Source organism: Anomalospiza imberbis, chromosome 5 (assembly GCF_031753505.1).
Source record: "Anomalospiza imberbis isolate Cuckoo-Finch-1a 21T00152 chromosome 5, ASM3175350v1, whole genome shotgun sequence".
NCBI lineage: Eukaryota > Metazoa > Chordata > Aves > Passeriformes > Viduidae > Anomalospiza > Anomalospiza imberbis.
The window spans coordinates 40,330,695-40,357,323 of NC_089685.1; the positions used below are offsets into that span (position 1 = coordinate 40,330,695).

General features: G+C 35.3%; 1 protein-coding gene across 1 annotated transcript; it reads right to left on the reverse strand.

The window, feature by feature from the left end:
- Window position 1: 1 nt before the first annotated feature.
- On the reverse strand, window positions 2-26,257 carry SLC6A15 (solute carrier family 6 member 15). Its single transcript, XM_068190329.1, has 11 exons — window positions 25,812-26,257; window positions 17,073-17,230; window positions 16,458-16,584; window positions 14,746-14,927; window positions 13,398-13,508; window positions 9,761-10,002; window positions 9,461-9,653; window positions 8,085-8,277; window positions 5,485-5,644; window positions 2,749-2,911; window positions 2-1,371 (listed from the first exon to the last, which is right to left on the reverse strand). The coding sequence occupies exons 1-11, from the start codon at window positions 26,098-26,100 to the stop codon at window positions 1,000-1,002; spliced, it is 2,190 nt and encodes a 729-aa protein (XP_068046430.1). The 5' UTR covers window positions 26,101-26,257; the 3' UTR covers window positions 2-999.
- Between the last annotated feature and the right edge of the window lie 372 nt (window positions 26,258-26,629).

Genomic DNA, 26,629 nt, shown 5'->3' on the forward strand with positions numbered 1-26,629 from the left:
ATACCTTATCAATCTCTTTATTCGTAGGTTAAAATGTAATGCCATACAGTTCTTAACAATTACTGACTGAAAAAAATTATCTGCACAAAACAGAAGCAAAACTGAAGGAGACTAATTAAAAAAACCATCTTGCTAAAACTTTTGAAATGATTACATACAGAATAATATACATATTTACATTACAAGTATATTATATAAATATAATATATATGTAATCTTGTAACCACAATAAATATCAAGGTCTTTTTTAGGCACACAGCATAGAAAAAAATGCAGAATCTGCACAATCCTTAAGATTCTTGGAGTGACTCACTCTAACATTGTTTTCACACTGAAAAAGCAAATATTTTACACAAAATATACAGCCACAGTTTACGCAGTCCCCAGTGAACAGGGAATCTTTGATCGCCTTCCTATAAGTCTACTCCTTGATTTTCTAATACTATTCCTCTATACAGCTATTACATAAGAAAATAGTTTGCAGGTTTGTTTTTTACTCAGCTAATAGCCTAAATAATTATCAGAGCTAATAAAATAAGTACAGCATATCTACATAAGGTATATACAGGTGTTTACACAAACACAGGTTTGGTGAACTACTACTGAGCTCACCATTAATACTTGGGAGTCAACCTGAAATTCAGCAGAAGAAAAATTGATTTTCAATGATATAACCTCAGAAATATTTTATCATTTGAGCAAGACCTGGGCTTCAGAAATACAAACTTTTAAATTTAGAAGTTAATTAAAAAATCAAATTCTTGGCTATGCTGGCAGATGGAGGCTGCCATTGCATTTGAATGTTTCCTTCAGTGCAAATAAAAACTGAGAGAATTAATCCAACGTGAATTTTCTCAACCAGTACATACAGTCATGACATTTTAAAGACTGTCACTATGGAGCACCTGAGATTGCACCCTAGCAAGTGACACTGACCACTTCTCACAGCAGGGCCGTGATCAGTGAGAGAAGAAACAAACAGCAATTTTTTTTCTGTGGTTACAAATCAGACTCTGGCATGTCAGGCATATCTGCCATCAGGTAGCCAATACCATAACGTCCATTGGGAGCCGTGTCCAGAGTTGGCGATCCAGTCTGTTTTCGATATATGTTTTTGCCGAAATTTGGAGATGGCACTTCACTTGGACTCTTCCCATGAATCAGACTTGTATTATCTCCCTCCAGGTTAACAGGTTCCTTTATTATCCGACCTCTTTTGTAGGATACAGATGCCAAACTACCAGAATTGTCATCAATAAGGTTGCAACGGCGTACCATGAAGACTATTGGCACTGGCAGAATGGCCAACACCATCAAAGATATACAAACAATCATTCCCCATGTTGGATAGCTGTGGAACTCTTCCATAGCCTGAGAAACACAATAGAAAAATGATTAATATGTCTTTACCAGAAAAAAAAAAAAAAAAAAAAAAAACGAAAACCTGCAGTCCTCATTGAGGTCTGCAGTTTTCAAGCACATACTCCACAGCACTCAGTGTGGGCATCACTGCAGATCTCAAACTTGAAGAGTCATGGTGATGTAGGATTGCTAACTTTCAGCCAGTGAGCTGGACTAAAACACTGCTGAACAGTTTCTGAGAGCACTTCAGCAGCACACAAATGAAGATTTTCACCTTAGGCTTTCTGCTACATTTCTCTGTAGTTTTCTCATCCTTTAAAGAATGTCAGAACAGACAAGTGTGCAGTGGTTATCTGTAACTGTGCCTGGAAAATTAGCCCTTGTTCTGTAAGCTAATAGCTGGTCTAGACAGGAACCATCTCAGTTACTGCACTTTGCATAAACATCAGGTAAGCTGTAATGCTGGGGCACTACTATACCCACACCTCTACTGCATCCATGGCCAATAGGTTCCACTTGCCTGTACACAGAAAGGAAATTTTGTATATAGAAAGGAATGGCATATTTGGTATACTAAGGTATTTCTCCTTCTAATTTTTGAGGGCAAGAATCAGATGTAACAAGAGCATTTTTCTGAGAATCATGTAGTTGCCTGGATAGAGGCAGGCATACTATCTACCAATAATAAAGCCAACCTCCTGTATTTATCCTTTACCTGTCTTTGCTGTGACTTCCCCCCATGGCTAATTTAGGAAAGTTTCGTTAGATGAATGTCTCTGACATTTTCTCTCTCTCTATTTTGCATAAAAAGCCTGTAGAAATAGCTGAGGGCTCATGAGCCTACAACTAGCTGAAGTCTTCAGAGTTCCCTTGACTGAATCTCTTTTTGAAGTCAAAGCTCAGAACTGTCTTGCCACTCACCCTGGTAAGTTATTATCAGAGACAGGTTTTAATACAGCTGCTACCTACATCATGATATGTGTTCCCAAAGGTAAAAAATTATGGCATATAAAAAAACCTGATGTGGTATCTGAAATTATTTATGCAGTTATCATCTGTTTTCTGCAGTAAAATAAGATTTAATAAATGTGTACAACCTCTTCCATCATAAAGAGTTTCTTTATCATATGTTACAAATTAAAAGTCACCCAGAGCATACAGGTTTGTGTCAATCAGTTATATTTTAAAGCAGAACTACTTAAAATTAAAAAACTCTTGGTTTCACATCAAAGTTACTTGAGATAAAAGCAACCGTGCCATTATTTATACTGATTTTGAATTTCCAATTGTAGTATTTTTTTGTCTGCTCATGTGTTTGTCTATGATGATGATGGTATCATATATACATACAAACCCTACATATACACATGCATACTACATACATACCGTATCTTCAATCCAAGCATTGTAACCAGGAGGACTTAATCCCATTTGGACAATGCTGGCTACCAGCAAACATAACAATACAAATGGTGAAACATACTTCCACATGTAGTAATAATACTGGCTTGGAGAAAACCCCAGCATATCCTTCAGGTCCTCCATAAATCTGTGAAGGGATTAAAGTGTTATCGTTAGTGACACTGAGATTTTGAGCACTATAATTGATACACAGCATCCAACCTGAGGGAATCAACACACTGGAAAAAATGTATATGTAGAAATAGCTGTAGTTTAAATTACTGGATGGGCTGAAAAATAGACCTTATTCTAGTAGTTCAGACCAGATGAACAGAAGGAATTCCTGCACAGTGCAGTGAATTAGTAAGCTGCTTGCTGGACTGTGCTGGAAGATATTTAAACTTACTTTTCTTTTATAAGATTCTTTTTTACATTTTCTTGTATTGTCTACTGGGGTGTTTTCCAGCCCATCTTACAGATTGGGCAATATTAATTTTGAACCCACACATGTGCTGCAGTCTAAAAAACCAACTTTATGCATAAGCTATGGTTTGCATCATATAAGCTGCTGAAATAAGACTTTGCCAAGCTATAAAACTGCCTCCTTTCTCCTCAAAATTTTAAGTTAAGACATAACAAAACTCCTATTTTTGTATTCATGATGGAGTACATGGTTCCAGAGCCAGTACTAACAGGGAATTATTTTAGAAGTAATTCCTGCAGTGTGCACAAGCAATGATTGTTTTAACTCCCTTGTGGTCCCACTCCCTTTTGAAATGTGCATCTCAAAAAAGCTCTTACAGAAGGATGTTTTCCAAGCAGTTACACATATGAAGCTTCTGTCATGTAAACTCTCAGAAAAATATTTTAACTGCACAATCTATTGTTTGTTTACACTGAAATAAAACACATCATTAAAAGGAAGCTGAATTTTAAAATGGATCGTGCCCTCTATAGGTAGCCTTCTCTTTCTGAGATCTCCAGTTCTTCTTCCAGTTGAACATGAATCTGTTATCCTTACTTTAAAGTAGTCTTCCAACTCATCCTCTTCGAAAAGTCTCCTTTAGCTCAAGCTCCTTATAGCACTGATTCCAGTGTGGGAGATTTTCCTTCCTGACTACAGAAATTCACATGCTGTCTCTTTCCTATAGCATCCTTTGGATGCTATGCTATGGTTTTCTACTATGTGATCGAAGACTTAATGTCTAATAATTAGACATTTATACAGAACCTTATCTAGAGGGAACCCTTGGTACTATCACAGGCAATGGCAACCTGAGGCTGTTGATACTGACAGTTTTTGCAAACTGAATTGCTAGGTTCCTGAAGGATATTCTGCAGAAACATACATCATAAGAAATATGAGGAATACTCCAGAGGGAATACTCAGGTGGTCATTATAAATGAGAAACTTGGCTGTTAACTTTTCACTGTATCCTGTCAGAACCCCTTCTGAAAACATGAATTGCCTGCACTGTGAGTCATAAGCAAAGAATGACCATATTTTAGCTATGCCTAAACATCAATTTCCTCACAGGTAATCTGCTGACTTTTGGCATGTCTGCTTCCATTCACAGTGGAGCTTGGATATTACCAACCTTATAACCAGCTCATCTGTTTTATCTTTTGGTTCCATGTGTAAAATAATCTACGTGGTGTTTTTATATCTAAATGATCAATTATAGGATTATATATGTGGTCCAAGTTGGAATTCTCCCTTCAACAAGCAAGCAGACCAAGTACTACTTGCATAGACCAGAAACAATGTCTGGAAACCGTAAAATTAAATTTTCTTATAGTTTTGTTTCATTCTGACAAATGATTGGCTGATTACTCATATCAGACAAGTGAATAGTCAAATGAAATCCCACTCATTCTATGTCACACTTTTTCTTCATGCAAAGGAATTGCAGACATTTTAATTACTACAACATGTTAGTACAGCATGTTCTGTTTAACTTGTACATGGCACAAGTTATTTTTGATACAAACTCTTCTATTTCTTAAGCATGGCATATACTGATCTCACTTACTGAACACATTCTGCTGATTTTGGATATAAAATGAATTCAACAAAAGAAAGGAAACAAAAAAAAAAAAGAGGGATTTATGGTCATTCCTCTTCACTCATTCCCAACAGGTCACTTTACTTCATTGTCAGCTGTGCTGCTTCCAAGTAAGCTTTGACCCTGCTTTTGCTATCATCTCCTCTCTCACAACTAATGTAAAAAAAATTAATTGCTGTAACACCCCAAACTAAATTTAGTTCATAAATTGAAACTTTTTACTGCTATTAGAGCTTGCTTTGTTTCCTTCTCAGGCTGCCTGGAATACTGCATTGAAGTGCTCATCCTCATCTGTTGCTTAGACCATGGTTATTTCTCAAATCTTTTTCTTGATGTCTTTGTTGATACAAATTCCCTATACTTTTCTATGTAGCCTCCTTTCTAAATCTTTAATTTTGTCTCCTTTACTGCATTCTCCTGTTTTTGGATCTCTTGCAATCATTTTTTGGGTTTCAGTACACTGTTCTGATGTAGGGTATCTTGCTCCAAACCTATTCTTAATAACAGACTAGATTCTGGACCAGATTGTCATGCTTTTTAATTACTTGTATTTCTGTGTATAATGCAAATGCTTCATACAATTTAATTAAAATAGCAATAATTATTGTAAAGAATAGTGTTGATATGGACAGGGAGATACATTTACTTCACTTACTTGTCTATTCCATAAATTCGGATGACTGCAATATTCTCCAAAATGACCACGATAAGCAGGGGCAGAGTAGCTGAGTAGTCATCAAACATCGTCACAAAATAATTTCCAGAGCGCTGCACAAAGATCAGGCCAATAAAAAATGCTACCAAGCAGCAGATGACTGGAATAAAGGACAGAAATGTGAGCTATAACTAAAACAAAGTTCCATGGAGAAAGAGGAACTAACACATTATTTCATAAAAGTAAAGTTGGTAACATTTTACTGTTTAGGGGGTCTCAATTTTAAGAATACTAGTAATCCTACCTCTTTCCTACAAAACAGAGAAGTTATGAAATTAGAATTACTAGAATCATCATATCACAGCAGTCCTGATTAAGCAGCAGAGATTAATCAAGTGACTATTTCTCACTAAACGTAATGTAAATGCAAAGGTAAAATCAACCAGTAGGCAAAACATCATACATCATGTTAATTGGCCACCAGCTCACTTTTTGGACTTCAGAAATAAAAATAACTTAGAAGTGAAAATATGGGGGGAAAAATAATATGAAGAAGTTTCTATGATTCTAAAAAAGAGTATGATTCTAAAAAATACAAAGGCTGAATAGACTGCTCCTAAAAGACCATGCACAGCGTAAATGTCTACTAGGATCTGTCTAAATCTATTTGTACATTAAGCAACATTTCCATCCCTTCTTTAGGGACAATCCAAAATATATTTCTTGAAAGGTTGATCCTGCATAATGGATCTCAATGTAATTTTCTCCAGTTAAATTTGTCAGTAACAGGACTTAATGCTTAAGTAAGTTACATTTCAATAAATCCTGGAATCACTTCCAGGCTGAGCATCAGTAAGACAGATTCTTACAGTTTAAGTGCTCCTTTTTTTTTCTCACAGGAAACTTGGGTTAAGGATGCACCTAGGTAGTCCAAAATTATGTGAAATTAATCTGGGTCAAAATATAAAATATCTTTACAGAATACATTTATTGCATGAATCCAAGATAGTAAATTATTATTGATATAGCACTAAAAGCAAGGCAATGACACTGTTTCAAATACTGTGGTAGAAGTCTAATCACTTTCTTGAACCTTGTAGGAACTATTATTATAATGTCTTTCTAGACTTTCCACCACTCAGCATGAGGCATGACATTGTTAAATGCAAAATAAATTTAAGCATTTCAGCTTGTTTCCCTGAACCCAAAGAGTTGCAAATGTGCTAACAATTCTGTAGAAGTTCAAAATTTCTGTCTTGTAAGCACAAAATCTACTGTAGCCATAATCCTTCTTAAACACCACCAGTACTCCATGAAAAATAATCCAGATATTTAATTTGTTTCAGTTAATTAACAAAACATGACATCAAGTTGTAATCTTTCAAGTACAACTGAGTTTAGCTAAAATCATGCATGCACATCACTTTAAAAAGTTACAAGAGAAAGGCAGTTCTTGAATATTTCTTTTTTTTTTTTTTTGTCAAACAGACTAACAAGGAATTACTGTAAAATGCTCCATTACTCCAATGTAATGACTATAAATCATGGTACTTGCACACATACTTAGGAAGAACAGCTAATTTCTAATTGCTGCACTGGTTTTTCAGCAAGAAGTTAAGATTTAATTAAAAAACCAAACATACCAAAAAATGCTCAATAACTTAGCACTTCTAAAAAATCAGTTGATTTCTCTTTTTTAAGAATTTGATTTTTTTATCTATCAAATATTACTTATTAACTCAGTAAAGTAAGGAAAGCAATTAGGAAAAAAGCAGTTGCTGTCCTGCATTAGGAGTTAACTCTTATAAAATGCAATATTATTTCTCTCACAGAGTTTATTCTTTTCTTCATAGAGTTACATAATGTTAAAGCACCTTTTTTTAAAATTTGTTTTCTATCCCACCTTTTACAGGCATTGATATGAAAGCTGAATTTGTGCATAACATATCAAGTCTCTTGCGGCTCTCTTGAAGGTTTTCAGAAACCTAACCTTCACACCTTTGCTCGTGCTTTACACAAAAAAAAGAAATCCCTACAAGTTGAAGCTACACGAACCTGCTACACCTCAAATAACTTACGCATTCAAGTAATTAAAAAAAAACCCAAATAAAACAACCAGACGTCTTGTTTAAGACTTTATAAACATTTAACAGTGAAAAATATGTTTCTCTAGAGAGTTACTGTACTGATTTTAGCATAGTAAAAGTTTCATTATTAATTAAGATTTCATCTGGCTTACTCAGGAATAATTTGTAGTTATTTGCAATGTGTTTTCACTCTTTTCTTTGTTTCTCCAGTGTGTGACACAGGCTGGAATGGAAAGTATTCTGAAAGAGCCCAAAAGGACTGACCATACAGACACTTGTAACAGAAACTGAATTAAAATTTAAGTTTTAGGGTGTTTATGCTACTCTAACATTCAGGAAAAGGTTTTACTGGCAGATATAGTGTGCCCGTGCATGGGAGTCTGTGATATAGTGATTTACTGCTCTGTAAAATGCTCTGTAAACTTTCATGTCAAAAAAAAAAAAAAAAAAATTCATAGTGTCAAAAAATGTAGCTTACTGCTCTATGGAGAAAAGGAAGTTTGTATAACTCACCAGTAAGAATTTCTTTCCTGACTTTGAAGGTATCAACAATGGGTGTGATAATGCCTTCAATGGTTCCAAACATACTTCCAAGTCCCAAATTTACTAACATGAGAAAGAACATGACTGACCAGAAGGGAGAAGCAGGGAAGTGGGTCATTGCTTCTGTAAATGCAATAAAAGCCAAACCAGTTCCTTGAACTGCCTGTCAGTGAGGGAAAAAAAATGGTATCATTTTTCATGATTTTTGGCATTGTGAAAGCCTGACAAGTCTGACTTTGTGTTCATACAGTGAACTCTTGAAGGCAGAGTGGGAAATTTCTATCTAATACATAATTCTTCCAATTAATACTATTTACTGAAACATGAGAATTTGTAAGTTGATTAGCATTAACATATTTCTTTCATAGAATCAAACTACGAGGTTTGAAGGTGTTTGAAGGAACATCTGGTCCCAACTTTCTTGGCAAAAGCAGTCTAAACAAGATGGCCCAGCACCCTGTTCAGCTGAATCTTGAAAGTGTCCCACGACATGGAAACCACCACTTCCACTGACAGATTAGTCCAATGGCTGATTGTGCTCATTATGAAGAATTTTCCTCTTATGTCCAATCAGAATTTCTTTCTCTCCTTCACTGATAATTTTGCATGACAGCTACTATATAGGACCACTACAAAATACACTCTGTTTTCTCCAGTAAGCATATAAAGGATTTAATTTTTATACTTTTGTTTCAAATTTAAGCAGTGGCCATAGTATAGAAACTTTAGAAGTCTAAGTTACCAATTTTATATTTTATCTTCAGATGCTGGTGCAACTATATAGAAGTCAGTGTTTCAATCTGCAATTGCCCCTCTAAAGGTAGAAAACTGTAATTCCTGTTACAGATTTGGCTTACAGTAAGATTTCAAAACAGGATGTTACTCATTGAACAACTACCTAATAAGTGGATAATAATTTTTCAGTTTTAGTGAAGTAGTATTTATATCTAATAATTGTATCATAGCACTAGATAATCTTGTCTGAGACAAGATATTCTAGAGACTGGAACATCAGTCTGAGACACTGAATGGGTAACATCCCTGCTTAGTCCTTGAAAAAAACCCTCATGCTTAATTCTTCTGAAGCTTAAAAAACTTATCACCTCCTGAGAAGAATTATATAATGATCAAAATATATTATCAGTCAGTGAAGACTATATTAAGACATCAGACCCAAAAGTCCTCAAGTGAGCTGGAATGCAACCATGTTTTCATTCAGATCTTTATAGGTGCACAGCTCACAGGTAACACTGTACTGATACTCTGTGTAGGTACACATCACAACTTACTTCAGGCTTACAAATATTAATTTCTTCCTAATCTCTGTATTCAAGACTTAATCTCACCTTGTCAAGTTCATCTTCAATTTGACAAGACTTCAGACCAAGAGAATCAAACTGTTCTTCTTTGACTTTCTGTATAATGTCATAAACTAAATTGTAATCTTCTGCTGTAATGCTTGAGAAATTGATATGATGTGGGATCATATCTTGGCTGAGATTGCCCATTTTCAAAAGTTTTAAAATCTTCTCTGAATTTCTGTAAAACACAATAGAACAGAGAGAACAAACTCAGTGGTCTGTGTTAGTTCATAAATTAAATAAACTGTAAAAATAATTTAAAAAAAAAGAAATGGATATTCATACTGGGTAACACATTTTTCATTTATGATATTGGCTTTGAAGCCCAGAACTGCAAACACCACCAAAGTTGCCAGCACAGAAGTGAAAAAATTGATGAAGGACACCAGTACAGCATCAAAATGGCAGTTGTTGTCTCTCTTGTTGTAGCTTGAAAAGGCAATGACTCCACCAAATCCAAGCCCTAAGGCAAAGAACACCTGAGTAGCAGCTTCTCTCCAGACCTTGGGCTCCAGCATTATTTCAAGCTGTTTGAAATTAGATATAATAGATGTCAGCTATAAAGTGCATTTCTATTATATGAAAAAAACAACAGAATAAACACTACATCATAAAAATGCTAATACTCCCCTACAACTGTATTATCATTATGATAAAATGAAAGCTGAATGCGACCCCTGAAGTTGGCAAACTTATGGGCCAGAATTTCTATTTATTTTATCTAAACATTGAGGAGAAACATGCTATACATATGTTCCCAACAACAACACACTACTGGAGCTACGTAACTGAAACAGCAGCTAGTTATACGGAGAAATAAGAGGGAACGAGAACTTTTTTTTACAGTACTGTCTTTTATTTACAGTATATGTACTGACTTCTGTTGGACTTAAGATGTATTTTGAATTGATCAACCCACTTAATAAGTGCAACAAGTATGATTAAAGTTGCTTTGTTGTTACTTTTCAAATGTACAAAAAGGTGAACATGAGATACACATGCTTATATGGAATTCTACTACATGCAAATATGTAAAACAGAACAAATATATGAAATGAACACTTGCCACCACAAGCTGTATAGTGCATGAGTCAAATCTCTTAAGTCAGATGCCTTGAACTTAACCCTGTGTTAAATAGGTCATGTATTTCAGGGGCAACTAAGTCTTTTATCAAAAAATGTAACAGTATTGCTCACTCAGATCAACTGCATTGCTCCAAAAAACAAAAAACTTTGTTACAAAACCAAAAAAAGTTACGAGTCATCATCTATCTCAAATTCTTCTAGATACTGACCCACAAAAAAGAATTAAAGAAGTACATGTCAAATTTAAACATCAGATTTGCTCAAGCTGATTCAGGGCCTCCATTAATGCAAGTGACTTTTGTTTTCTTTAAGACCTAGGTTTACTCATAAAAGTAAAACTAAAAAGCATCAGCATAGATACCAGCATTATTAGACTCTGAGGAGAAATAAATCTGCTATTGTTATAACATTTTGAATAAACATTTTGAATAAAATGTCTGTTTCCCATGGAGATATATTTATTACAGATAGGCAGCAGAAAGCATCTTTATTCACTTATATATAGATGAAATACAATAAAATTGGGAAAAGGTGTTTATGACAATAAACATATTCCTGACTTTCAATTTAGATTATAATTACAATGCACAAGTGGCTACTGCACATAACTCCAACTCTGCCACTGTCATGCCAGAGCTTTCCCACCAGAGGGAGCGCAAGGAACATTCTTAACTGTAACAAATCCAGAACTGGTTGAAATACCAAAATACTTCCCACTTCCTATAACATATCTTTGGTACCAACAAAAGTAGTATGGTTTTGCATACATGTAGCCCAGACTTTCAAAATTAACTCTAGACTGATTTGCTATTAGGTATTGTATGTGAAATTTTGGAGTCTCTGTACTTCAGCTTCACACAGTCCCACAGTTTAACTGCAGTAGTTAAGTGAGCTTTTCACATACCTTTCTTTAGGTTGTCCACGAAGTTTCTTATTTAGAATTTCTGCTTTAACAGCCATGCCAAACAGAGAAATTCTCCCCTTCTACATTAGTCTTGCACTCTCACACCTGCACCAATGTCTGCCAGTCCTCTCCCATGCTGGCATAACTGATGGGAATTTGCTGCAAATGTCTGTGCTCAAAATGTGGTCATTTGTTCAGCTAACTGGGCTGAAAAGATGCTTCTCCCTCCCCTCTCACATCTATCTACCTGGACAATTTTCATGCTAGATTGGTTTAGAATTCCTTTTTAGAGCCCAGAAGCCCAAATAAAGTGTTAGCACAGTGGAGTGAATGAAACAACAGGTGCAGGAGTCTGAATTTCTTCAGGTAGTCTCATATGAACCCACAATTAGTGCTCAAGTCCAAAAAATTATAATGGAAATATTTTCTAAAGTTTATATTCACCTATAATACATATGACATACAGGCCTCCTATCTTCAAATTTATCCTACAACTTAAATTTTGATACAAAACTGGAAACTATCAAAAGAAATTAAGAACCATTTTTTCCTTTGATATCATTTAAATGATCAGTTGAAACATTTGTATAATTAATTATACTGTAACTGTAAAGTAAGCACCAGCTGCAACTTTTTTAAAGTATAACTCATGAAGTAGTGAATACTGAAGAGGTGTTGGGATACAAGGGGAGTTTTCTTATTTATTTTCCCTCAGTATCTAGTGGTACTTCTCCAGCCAAAGAAAGTATTAACACTGTGGTTGAGAAACCAAATTATGTCTTACAGAGGTCTGTATTTCACCTTTGCTTTAGACTTTCTCTCGCTAGTAGGCATTACTTTTCTCTCTTCCTCAGGTTTGCCAAATTTGCCCGAGCAGCCTGCAAGTTTCTGCACAAGCATGACTCTCTGAAGTGGTGACAGTGAATGAAGTAGAACATGACTGAATCAATATGAGAGATGACAAAGGTCATTTTTATAGGATGACAGTTCTCCAGACTCAAAACACCTGGAATCAAAACAACTGACAACACCCTGTCATCTGGCATTAGCCACTATGTGCATTGATTTTGATTATCTTATTATTTAGCTTTCATTTTTGAAATAATAGTCCTGTTCTTCTCAACTGTATTTTGGACTTGTTGGAAAGCCCATTTCACAATACAATATGAAGCCCAGACCTATATCTGAGTATGGCTCTATTCAAACATGCTGTTCCTATAGTATGTAGTTGCAAGTATTTGAGATAGGTACAGGTACAGTTTAGATCTTCAAGCTAAATAGTGATTCATAACATCACCTCCATATTTAGAAAATCTAAAGCTCTGTAAGGCATGTTCTGAGCAAAAATATTGGCAGTAAAAAAAATATGCTTAGAACTGCCGCTATCTTGGCATGTCATAAGAAAATTGATAAGGAAAGCTGAGTGGTGAGTACTTACACTACTTCACTATTAAATACTTTGTGCTACTATGTAAACAGCATTAATTTTCTAAAAAGGAGGAAAACAAAATGCTCTTTCCAAAAGGGACAAGTTAAGTATGCATATCATGATAGTTCAAAGTAAGGCACTGACAACCCAGAACTAGACATTTCAATATTAGAAAATGGCAAACTTCTCTTTTCAATATTTAGAGCTCTCTACACTTCCTGAATCCTCTACATTGCACTCACAGTTGTTTAGCTTTGTAGAGGTGTATAACTCTGGGAACCCTCACCTAAGAGAGGAAACTCTACAGACCCTTGGAACACCTAGAGCCTTTGGACTTTTGGGCTTGGTATTGTGCCACTGAGATAAAAAAAAAATTGCAATTTAAGCAAACAGAAATACAGCCAAATGTTCTATGAAAACAATAAGCTTAAATGAGAGCATTCATAAATGGTCAAATTGCCACTGAAACTTTAATACCCTGCAAACAGAAATTAAGTACATACCTTAGGGGTGAACATGTGACGAATTCCATCCACTGACCCATTAAGGAGCAGTCCTCTGATCAGAAAGCATAAAAGTACCACATATGGAAAAAGAGAACTAAAATACATGATCTGAAATACAAGAAGGCAAGAAAAAATGTAACATGACATTTAACACGGACTTTCTCTTCAATATGTTCATTCACTACACAGTATCCTTTGGATGTATGACTGAATTGATAATCATATGCTCTAAGAAATATGCAGAACACTTCCCCTTCCCCTTGTCTCTGCAGAAGAAAGCAAAATCACATGACTGTAAAAGACATTAAATTCTGTACTGTACAAAAGCAATACAACTGCCTGATGTATTTATCACTAACCAAAGACCCTCTGGACTTCCAAGGAAATTCAGAATTAATTCTATGAGAGGAAAACAAAGACAGAAGTAAACTGTTGCAGAAATGCTTCTCTTTACAAAAGCACTTTGGGTATGCCAAAGGTATGCAGCATGAATAGAAACTAATTTTGTCTTCAGAAGGAAAGAGAACAAGAATCAATAGAAAGTACATAACCAATTAATTCAATCACATGCTTACCGTCAAAACAACAAAAAATAGTAATCAAATCTGATCTTTTGTTACCCATCATTGAAAAGAAAATTTATTCTGTAAAGTTTAGCAAAATTATTCTCTAGTTAAACTTGCTACTTATTTCTTTAACTGAAATGCCCCAAGGAGGTCACAGAAATTGCCATGTCAGTGCCAAATTTTTTAATAGCAAAGAATTTTGCTACTGGGACAAATTATTTTTCCTCTGAAAATCCCACTGAGATCAACAGATCTAGCAAATCTTTCACCAGCAAATCCAGCTGGCTGCATGCACAGGAAAGAAGACAAGGTAACAGTACTCAGCTGCAAAGGGATGGTAAGTCATTAGTCAAAAGAAACTATCCAGAATCCTGGAAAGCAGCTGTGGTAGTGCTAGAAGCATGCATATGTGAATGCACTGCAGTCATACGGTGAGTACACATGGAAACTTATTTCCTTAGACACTCAAAACACAGAAACTTATGCTGCACAATAAAGCTGAGGAACAGTTACATGCAACAATTACGCTGATGAGAAGCAAAATGATTCTTCAGACCTCAATTCCCACTAATTTACTACCATTTCCAATACAATTGATAGAATTTTAATGCTTAACTACTAATATTCCTCTATTTGAGATTATAAAAATGCATGGTTAAGTCAAAGCACTTAACCTGCTCCTACAGATTTCATGAGAGTAAACAGACAGTTTGGTGAACAGAAGTGTCCTGAAATGCTTCAAAATAAAACAATGTCATGCAGGTAAACAGTATACTCACTTTGCCTGAAGACTGAATGCCTTTGATCATGGCTAAGCATACCATGACCCAGGCAGCCAGCAAGCAGATAGTCATCTTCCAATTTAAACCCCCACTCTCTGACAGAGAGCTGGAAATATTCAGTGCTTCTCTGTACCAGTAATAAGTGGTTGCAGAACTTTTTTCACACTCTGGCTCCACAACTGTCAAAGAGATGTTAGCAAGTAAAGAATGGGTTCAGGAGAGATATTTCGTAACAGTGTTCTATCACTTCCCACTATTTCTAATTGTGCCACCATCATTTATTAAAAAACTAAACTCACAAAACAGTCTTAAGATATAGTCTAAAAGAAAAAGTGACTGCTATCAGTGAAAGCTTCTGGGTATATTTTTTTAAAACACCCTTTTGGGATAATGTATTCCTCTACATTATGATTAAACCTACTCCAAGGCAGAATTTATTTCTCACTTCAGAACTAAACAGTAGGCAGGCTTAGATGAAGACATATATTCCATTTATCACACATAAAATTACATTGTCTGCATATGATACTAAGAATTACATACTATGAAAACTATCTCTCTGCAATTAACACAAATTTGAAGACATGGAAAACAAATTGTGTCTGCTTTGATATGACATTCAAATTAACAGGGACTTAACTACCATTATAAAGAATAAAATAATAACATAATGATACCAAAGTGATAAGACAAGGAAATAAGTGGTTCCTACACAGATATATTTAATGGAAGTTGCTATGTATATTCCAAAAGTGATTCTTTGGATCATACTGTAATTCTGTTATAGTCATGTTACCAAACAGTTTAAGAAACTGTGTGTATCTAGACACATAACACATAAATAGAAAGATTTCTTCAGAGAAAATATTTACTGAAGTTCTTTATAAATTATTTATACATGACAATCAACCATACATGTAAGCATGTCTTGAGTCAAGATAATTAATGGAAAAAAAAGGGGAACATACACTCTTTTTAAGAAACCTAACACAGATGACAGATCTTCGCTGAAATAATCTAGTAAAAAAGGTAAGATGTTATCAAATATGAGAGTTTTCTTTTTTTAAGCTTAGTTCAGATGGCCTCTGCTCAAGTTAGGTTGACACGCTGTGTCGTAATATTTAGGAAGGGTAAGAGTACATAAACAACCACTGCTGCACAATTAATGGACAGTAGTTTGTGGAATACATTCAGTTTGACTGTGTGTCAACATTCACAAGTACTATTTCTGAATAACAACTGAAGCAAGCAACTCTGGAAAAAACACTACAAAAAAGTACAACTTTTCAAACATCCCCGGTTGTTCTTTATTCAAGTGGTAAATAAACCCACAAAAGATAATAAAAGAAAATTTAGGATCTGGAAAAAAGCAAAAGAATAAATAATTCATATTTCAATAGCAATAATAATACAAAATATGTACTGTTATAAGATAACCAAACCCAAGGGATAAGGAACTTTTCAGGCTGTTACAGAATATGTCCATAAGAGATTATCTCATTACAGCAAAACTCAAAGGACTGATTATATAATTTCTATTAATTTACACAGAAAACAGTGCTCTTATAGGACACTTAAGAACACACAAATAGAACACTTTTGCAAACAAGTATCTTCTTAAATTGTAGTTTTTCTCCTTTTTGTTTGAAAATCTCAAATTTTATATACTTTATATGATTTTTAAGAACCTTATGTTAACACAGACTTACAGGTATGAGATGCATTTTTAACTAAAGGACATTGGTCCCATGGTAATGGATGCTGAAAAGACTGGGAAAAGTAAAACAGGCTCCATCCAATAATGACATTGTAGTACAGCGCCACAAAGAAGCATACCTAGTAAATAGGAAAAAAACAACCAAAAAGTTACATTTATGAAGTAAATAGAAAAATGCTTGCTGAACTTCTGCATATTTCTGTACATCAGTCAATGAACCTAATTAACTAAATTTAGTTTAATTCAACTAAATCAGAAGAAGGGAACAACTTGTCCCATTAAAGTACCTGACATTTTCTAAATTTTCACTTTTCTCCATATTTATTTATTTATGTTGCATCTATACTCTTAAAGGCATTTTTCCTCCAGAAGGGTACTCTGTTCCACAGTTCCTAATTTCAAATGAATCACAAAATACAAGTTGACTGACTTAACAAACACATATATGCAAACAGTTTTAATGGATCAATTCAAGTTCTAAGATCTTTGAAAACACTGTAAGCTGACCTTGATGCCCAGCTATAAATCAATGACCCTTCCCTGCAGCAAAACAGGAAGTCTAAATCATAACATCTGAAAGCAAACAACACAGTATTAAAAAACTTACTACGCAACTTGCAAATCCAATTCCTCCAAGTTTGGGGCTGATATAATTCCACACACCAATACTCCCTCGACGGATCCTCTGCCCGACAGCAAGCTCCAGGAAAAAGAGTGGAATCCCTATTACCAGTAACAAGATTAAGTATGGCACAAGATAGGCACCTATGAGGGGAACAAAGAATAAATCACAGTAAATGGAAGAAGAGTCAGAACTTGACAGAACAAATGTGAAAATTTCTAATAGCTTCAAATTTAAATTAGTGTCCCTCATTGCAAAACTTTTTTGATCACATGGAAGAATAATCTTAGCTGAACCTCAGTCATAAGTCTTGTAAGATATCAAAAACCCAAAGACATCTGATCTATAAAGCACTGTATAACATGTTTGAGGCAAGCCTTTCTGCAAGTGAGATATTACTGAAATTAGTTATTTGTTTGAAATATTGGACATTGAATCAACTTTTTAGAAATACAGAATCATTGGAAGCTAAATCAACCTTTCTTAGAAAACGTTACATCATGACTTGTAACAGAGCAGCAAGACTGACTATAAAGGAAATAAAGAAAACACTCTCTCCACAACGTTCTGAGTGAGCTTCAATCATAAGAAGTTTCAGAAGATATCTCTTGATTTCTTCATTTCTCAGATGCTCAAAAAGGGGATTTCATACTGTATATAATAATGATGCTACCCAGCTAAGCAAGAAAACTGTATCAGCCTGTAGCCACAGGGCTCCAGACAGAAAGCAGGAACATGAGATGGAAGCAAAATGGAATATTGTAGATCTGTATCTTGTAGTACTCACCAACTCTCTTCTTCAAGTCATATTTGGAAATGCAACTGTAACACCTTTATATAAACATATATATTAAAAGCAATTCCTCTTTTTTAAGGTTTTATTCCCAGGAACTGATCATACACAATTCTAACTTAAGGATGCATCTCCATTTATTTCAGGAAGTCTAATTACAAGCAAATATATCCATACACTAAGCGCACTGACAAGTTCCAAGCCTAACTTCCTCCTTGGTGTTGTGGAGTATTTAGTACCAGAGCTAACAAAACATGGAGGCATCAGCATAAGCAATGTGGCACCTGACTTTGTGTGGCTCTTATACTGCAATATAGACCACTATGCTGGACAACTACTCAAAGGCCTTAGAACTTCTGTTTGAAACTATTATAAGGCTAAGGAAAAACCTTTGAGAGATGCAGACTGCAGCGTGTTGAAGCAAGCTACAAAGCAAAGATCTGAACACCTCAGAAGCTTAGATTCAGAGCTGCTAACTTCTATAATCAATGTCTTCATCCTGTGATGAAAGAGAAGCTGAGCAAAGTTCAGAAACCAATTTGGCATTTATCCTCAATTCCAGCTAAGACCTACTTCAAGTTCCCTCATCCAGAGTCAACTTTCTAGGGCTTTTTTAGGAATCTATCAAAATGCACTGGCTTTTTCATATCCTTAGTGGGAAATTTATCTCATGGAATACAGTTTATGTTAGAAAGCTAAACTTTCCTAGGCTCTGCAGGAGGTCTCAGATGTTCTGGTAGCATTCATTCCTGTTTAGGTCCACTTGCTATTTTGCTCCTCATGAAGTATACACACACTAATTGGACATCCCCTTCCATTACAAAGATTTTATAAAGATATTAATCATGGAGTAACTGCAGTCTTGAGTTAAAGACTAAGGGGAAAAAAGAAGAAATAAAATCTGAGAAAAATGGGAGCACCAGCATAAGATGTTGACCACCTGAAATGAGTCCAGAGGCACCATGTTGGTCACAGGACTGCAAAATAGACCTGGGAAAGCTGGGGTTATTCAGTCTGGAGAAGAGAAGGCTCTGGAGAGATCTTACAGAACCTTACAGCAATACTAAAGGGGACATACAAGAGAGCTAGAGACCTTTAATAAGGGCTTGTAGTGACAGGATAAGGGGGAATGGCCTTTAGATGAAGGAGGGTAGATTTAGATTAGATATTAGGAAGAAATTCTTTACTATAAGGTTGATTAGGCACTAGAACAGGTTGGCCAGGGAGGTTTTGAATTTTCAATCCCCAGAACTGTTCAAGGCCAATTGGATGGGATTTTGAGTAACCTGGTCTAGTGGAAGGCTCCTTACCTATGGCAGGGCAGTTTGAACTAGATGATCTTTAAGGTCCCTTCCAAACCAAACCATTCCTCGATTCTATGAAAAACCACTGTTGCACCAGACAAAGAATATTAGTCTCATGTACCTCAGAGTCTATAGGCTCTGTTATCAATGAAGTAGCTCCATGATAATATGCTATGCAATGATATTGTCTGACAGTGTCTACTGAAGCATTATTTTTACTGAGGTGGCAGCTACATTCCTATTCAGTACTTTGGTGTCTCTCGCAGTTCATCTTTTATGTGCACGTAATGGAAAGAATGCAAAGGACTTACTCGCTATTAAGAAAAGAGATAGAAAAAAAATAAATGTGAGGAAAACTGAGGAACAGAGCAACAACCACATTCAAAAATGAGGGGGACTATCTGTCTTAAAAACATACAACACAGAAACCATTAAACACCCCTCGATGACTCTCAAAATTTCTGCAATACAGAATTTACATTGCAAGTGAGAAGCTTTGGCATCACTGTCTTTAAAAAATCTGCTCATACAATTCATTGAAAGCCAACAGTACACAGGTGTTATATCATATACTGCTACCGTAAATGATACCTTAGATCTTAATTAGACAGATGTGCCACAGCTGAGCAGCAACAAACCTACACAGCTCAAAAAAATTGGGGCCTAGTGACTTACCCTGTATCCCACTGGATGACTGTACTAGAGCAGGAACTGAACCCAGCTCTTCAGTGTCCCAGTCCACAACCTTAATCACAAGGCTGCAAAGTTAAGCACACGTTTAAAGACTGGGCTGATGTGGGTGTTTTATGGTGCAGTATCAATGTAAATTGCAAGATTTATCAGTTAGACTCTAAATAAATGTGGTGTTTAATCCACATTAAATTAGACATGACAACTCTGTAATTCAGTAGGTAGCCAGACAGCAGAGTTCACCTCTATACTGCTAGGTTTGTGCAAAGCACCTGAAGTGCTGGTTCTTCTGATTAGTCAATCCTCCTGAGCTTCCTTCTGATTTTATTCTTGTCACCAAAATGGACATAATGGAAAATTGTACATGTGTGAGTTTCAGTATGATAGAGCTTGGACATAGCTGGATTATACAGCTGTATCATAGCTGCAAAGGGCTTCTATGCCCCATAGCCAACATGAAACCACAGCATCTCTGGGCAAGTATTTTGCTGAAGTCTTCCCTTGAAGCTAGACATTCTTCAAAGAACTCTATGACATCCTAAATTCATCCTAAAAAAGAATCACTATGGAAACATCGCAGCACATCTCATGCCTCCTTGCATGAAAACATGGGACCTTGCAGTTACAACACTGGATAAGGACCCTTCTAATTCGAATTTGAATAGTAAATTGGCCTTGAACAACATCCTATAATCAGTTGTCTGCTACACCTATCAGCTAAGCTGCCTTCTGAATATTAAAATTCTGTGTAGTTCAAGATCCCCAGGTCTCCTTTCTACACTTACAAAATTATTCAACTGTGAAGTCACTTTTTTTTTGCCTGTTTTGGTTTTAAACATTGGTTTTCATATTAAAAAACTCATCTCAATAAGAAAAAAAAAACTCATCCTTCTTTACTAGAAAGAATGACAAAGGTATAAGAGATTTCATGAAGATTTCATGGTTGTTAAAATTGTGCACTGCTTTGATTTCCTTATTTTTTTATTTAATCAAGCACCAGAATGGGATATCTGGTAAACTGTCTTTTCTTGAAATTACCATAAGGATTGCTTTTGGCAATATTATTGACAGAAGTGGAATAATGACACTGGTTTTGATTTAAGCTCTTAAAAATGCTCCAAAAATTCATAAAATTACATGACTCATTAGAGACTAAAGAGCTGGAAAATACTTTCAAAAGCAGTAACACAAGGCAACATAACCATTATCACTTTGATACTACAGAAGAATTTTCTTCTCCTAGCAATTCTTGCTGTAACCTGAAAAACGTATTAACTTTCCACATTTGTTTCAGCTGCTGCTGTGCTAGATTTTAATTAAGTGTCTGGTATCTGATTTAATTCTTAATCAATCAAGGTAAGGTTTACTCCTGTCTTGAAGAGAGATCCCAGCTCTTATCACTTACTAGACACTTACTAACAGAATGCAAGCAAGAAGCTGACATTCAGATGAAGATAAACTCATTTCACAATGTCAAATGCTAAAATTTTTGAAGTAACAACAAGTGAGCAACAAAACACTAAAATTTAACAGTATGCTAAGCTTCAGTAAGTAAAATTATTTACCACTACAAAATGGAAACTGCTTTTGTCAGGAAAACTCTGATAAATGGTTTTACATATTATCTGTAGGTTTATAGTCTATCCTGATAGAATAGTCTTCCTGTCACTAGTTTCAGTTTCAGTATGTTCAAGTGTGCCTGTTTACAGAATTGTTCTTAAAGGGTGAATAACACCTTAGCCACATAGCTTCAATGAAAAATTACACTTGCAAAATAGAAAGAAGACATTTTCAGGACACTAAAGTACAACTAAATTTTGATTCTGATAATACTGAACTCAAAAAATTATACTGTAGTCATCAGTGAATTCAAGGCACTGAATATAAATTACTGGTCCAAAGCTACACAATAAAGCCTCTGAATCCATACTCGAGTGTTGGAATACAAGGGAATATTTGCTTTGTTCCTGATTTCCCTTGTATTAGTTGTTTGCTTCTAAAAGCACTGCAGAGGAAAAAGTAAAACTGCCGCGCTTTTTCATTAGAATACAGACTTTAATGTCAATCTGTTGGTATTTCAGTAAAAAATTCCGACTAATTAACTGTAAAAACTCACAATGTGACTCTACCCTGGTCAATCTTTTCAAAACATAATGACAGCATCATCTGCTACAATTTTTCCTATTTTGCTCACAGCTTTTATCTGCAATTGTTTAATTCTTTCAACTTTTTACATCACAGAGATATTAAAAAAGACTTACCTTAAGAAAAAAAAAAAAAAGAAAAATCAGAAAAATTAAGTTAATGCTCACAAAAATGACCAAAATCTTTAGGCATATAGTACCTCATAGAGTCCTCACTTTTCTTCAAAGTAACACTAAGTCATTTTAACAGAACAGCTAATTTAATTTGCTTTTGTTACTTCTGATTATCTATCAGTATCATTATACTTCTGCTAATTCTAAAGGGAAATCCCAAAGAGACTAAACTTTAAATATTTTCTTTGATTGAAAATAGTGAAACGTGTGCAAGCTGTCCTCCAGATGACAGTTAGGAGCAGCAGGAAATTATAAATCTAGTTTGTCACTGTTTATGAGCATCTTGGCAAGACTGGGTAGACCTGAGCAGTTCATTTTTAAGGCTATCAACCACAGAAAGCAAAGACAGCTCGGAAACTATGATATGCTAACAGAGGTTATGAAATTGTTTTACAGGAACTGTGCTTATCTGAACAAACACATATATTCACCTTCATGGAGTAAAGGAGGAATAAATAAATCCTACAGTGCAAAAATGAAGTTGAGCATACTAAGCTCCAGCACAAATTTTCTTTATCAAGGATGAAATAGCTTTTTTATCTGTTAGGCTGCAAAGAGTGGAACAGGTGCCCTAAGTGCCAGAGAGGGTCTGGGCAGGGGTAAGAAGGGCCTGTGGTGAGGACAGAGAGATCTATAGTCAGTTCTCAAAACTTTACCGAACATCCTCAGCCCCTATTTCACAGCGCCTAAAACTCCCTTGCGCCCTCCTGCCCTCAAAGTCAAGAAAACCAGCACCCTCAAGTGCTCTCAGCCTGCTCCCAGAACTATTTTTCCACTTGATATATTCGGCATTACAGCTACATCCCCAGTGTGGATCCAAGTACATCCCAGCTGCATACCAGCCTTTTCTCTCACCTCTCCCAACAAATATTTTTCTGGGAATAAGACAAGTGTGAAAGTCAGCAAAGAGCTACCCAGTCTAGCTGTAATTTAGTCAACTATAAAAAAATACCAGGTATTACTCTAAATATTTATGAGGTGGTATGAATTAAAGCAATGGGAGTAAGTGTTAAATAATAACAGAAATAAATTGAAGGAAGTTGGTTTGGTAAAACAGACCAGACCCAGAAACAAAGACTGCAAAGACATCTACAGACATCCAAAGTCTCACTGTAGTGTAGTGCTACTCAAGTTACTTTTAAAGATGGTATCACAGGTATCTCATTGAAGCAGTAGAGAGCTCTGACGTTAGGAGTGTCATTATACCACAGGCCACAGCCATAAACAAACTCAATCTCTACTGAAAACAGGGTGGGAAATACACAATTTTTTTCCACAAAATTCTCAAATAACATTATCTATTTGGGCTAACCTTGCTGTGTCTTATCTATGTTTATTTTGCTGTTCTTGTCACAGAAGTTTTAAAAAAATAAAAATTAAGATTACTTCACAGTTAGAATTTGTCTTTTCTTTTACTGCCGGCTTTAGTGTTGTAAGAAGGCTGTGAAAGAAACTAATGAATATTTTTCACTTCTTTTTGGTTTAAACTGGAACTGGATCTATTGGTTTACTACTTTTTAATCTACTTCCCTTCCCTCACCTTATCTGGCATTTTCCAGATATAAGTTCCTTAAACACAGGGAAGGAAATGAAGGTCTAAATGAAGGTAGAGACCTAGTCATACACTAGGAAAGTTTACCTTATACCAAGAGACTTCAACAGGTATTTATAGTAAAGCTTTATCAGCAGAAGATTACAGAACAGCTCTGACACTGATATTTACATGGATTACATAAAACCACTCTGATTTTGCCTAGAAAACTTATTTGAAATAATATGTGTAGCAGAAAACAGAACTTCATATAAAATGTGTGTAGGTTTTCTTACCATGAGCTTGAAGTTTTCACTCCCTCCCCCTATTCTTCTATGCACTTGTGACAATTATCTGTCCATCTGCACACACATACAGGCACCAATGTACTTTACATATTTCCAAGTTTTGTGTCACCTTCTCCATCTTGCATACGATTAACTTGAAAACCAAGCAAACTTCAGCTCTAATGATCAATTCCTTTTCTCTGTTGCTCAAAAGGCAGCTATTTGCTAAAATTGTGTAAAATTATTGTTAAAAGCCAAATACACCCTTGTCTCAGCATGTGCAGAAAACATTTTATCTCCACAGACTCTATTATGCATCCAATTTCCTGCAATCACAGCACAGGAGAAAACACTTAACTACAATCTCTAGTGACATCATAGTTACTTCTTCAAATTTGATTAATAAAGTGTCATAATCCTTGAAGATTGGCTGGTTTACTGTTTTAGTGGGTTTGGGGTTTTTTTTTCAGAATGTGAAATTATTAACTAATTTATATTTGACCAGAATTAAAGTAACTGGCTTGCAAAATTCTTAACTACATTAGACACAGACTTTCAAAGGGACACAACTACACAAAATAAACTGCTGTAGTCCATTGTCCCTGACACTACCATCTTAACACCATACTTTAAATCAATCATTTAATGACTTTCACTCCAGAATAAAAGAGAAAAAAAGAAACTTAAACAATAGTAAAAAACCCCAGTAACTAGATATAAAATAATTTAACTTAGTCCTGAAGATAGAATATTTGAAAGCATAAATTAAATTTTTAATGCTCCAATAGAAAGAAAACAAATAAAGAATTACACTCTATCATATTCTAAGTTCATTTCTATACTCCTCAATTACATCAGCTGTATTGTTCAGCTTTTGAAAAAGCAGCAAGAGTAGAATGTTATTCTTCATTTTCTGTACACATTCACTTTCTGTATCATAAAAAGTGACAGGTTTGTTTTGAATTCAGTTTAGTAATTAGCTACGATAGGGTGCATTAATGTAGTATATTTGGGTATGGTATAGCATTGGATGAAATACTAATCCTTCATTCACAGAGAAAAGAAAGTTTCCAGCCTCATGCTTCATTCAAACTGCCTTGAAGACCAGAGATGGTCAACTAACAAACAGCTTGATGTCATTGTTTTAAGTGAAAGGCACTTTGTTATTTACGAAAACAGCAAACTGTCTAACAGTACAAAAACAGATGCAGTCCCATAATGGAATTATTTAAATTTTTTATCACAGTTTAAAAAAAATTAAAAAACTAAAACCCTACTTTTTCCCTCCCAGAGTATTCTGAAGTTCTTTCCAGACGTAAATCATGATGAAATGACCAGGAGTTAAAAGCAATTAGAAAGTAAAGGTGTAAACTTACTATCACTAAATACTAAAAGATCAAATGCTGCTTTGGTCTTCAAAGTGGATGTAGTTTTAATGCCTTGATTTATTGTCAAATTACTATAAAGAACACTTAAGCACAATAACCAGGTCCTAAACAATGCAACCCTCCGTAATTATGTGTTATGGGTAGTCACTGGTTTGAGCAGTAACTAAGGTTGCATCAAGAGCTTTCTACCCTAAAATGAAGAAATGGCATCTTAGAAGAATCTGCTACTTACTTTAACAAATGCATCTTTCGAAAAAAAAAGAATGTGGGTTTTTCCTCATAGGCTCTGGCAAAAACTAAAAGAAAAACCTGACATGTTGGAACAGGTTTGACTGTGGCTCTCTCTGCCACCTTTAAAATCTGAAAGGTTAGCATCATCATCTAGGTACAGCCAGCTCCATCACAAAACTTACCTCCACCATTCTTCTGACACAGATAGGGGAATCGCCACACATTCCCCAGTCCCACAGAAAATCCAACTTGTGCCAGTATATACTGGAGTTTGCTGTTCCAAGCAGGTCTTTCATCTTCTACATCTGAGCCTTCTTCAACATCTACATCTTTTTCTTCCAGATCATCAACCATAAGTTCACTCTTCTTGAAGGCATCATCTGAAGAGTCCTCATTAGAGAGCAGGTCCTTAACTGACTCAATGACCTCATCATCTAGCTCTCTTTTCACGACCTTGCTGTTCTTAGGCATTTGTAATTTGAAACAAACAGCAAGACGTTCAGCTGAAACAGATGGACACTGAAGTAGACTCTCCTTCTGCTTGGGAAAAAATATTGAATAAAAGGACTGAAGATGGTGCCTGATGGGTCTTTGATACCAGGGAATTAAGAGTCTTAAGGACTTCTGTTTCTGAATGCTTGTTCTACTGAAAGTATCTGTAGAAAAAGAAATTAAAAAGGATATTATTATGCAGAAGAAACTTAATTTTGAAATCATGTGCTTTGTTTTACCCATTTTTGCATAGCTCAATGATTTGACAAGAGGAGAAAGTAAGAAGACAGGGATGTTAAACCACTTTCAAATTGTAGGGAATAAGTCCACTATTTGGTCTAAAATATTTTATAAAATACATTTCATTCACTTGTTAAGGGTTTTGTTTTGGTTTAGTTCCTAAGGACTGTTAGGCTAACTGCTCATATTTTGATACCAGAACAAGACTCTTCTAATCAGGCATAAAAGGGTATGCACTTTACATAAAATGTAGGAGCCCAATTCCCTT

Bases quoted from the DNA above. Each gene is read 5' to 3' on its own strand.
- SLC6A15 (XM_068190329.1), bottom strand. From the start codon at position 26,100: ATGCCTAAGAACAGCAAGGTCGTGAAAAGAGAGCTAGATGATGAGGTC. The intron at 10,003-13,397 runs GTATGTACTTAA...AATTTCAAACAG, and splicing joins GTCACATGTTCACCCCTAAG to CTTGAAATAATGCTGGAGCC. The intron at 2,912-5,484 runs GTAAGTGAAGTA...ATCCCTTCACAG, and splicing joins CGAATTTATGGAATAGACAA to ATTTATGGAGGACCTGAAGG.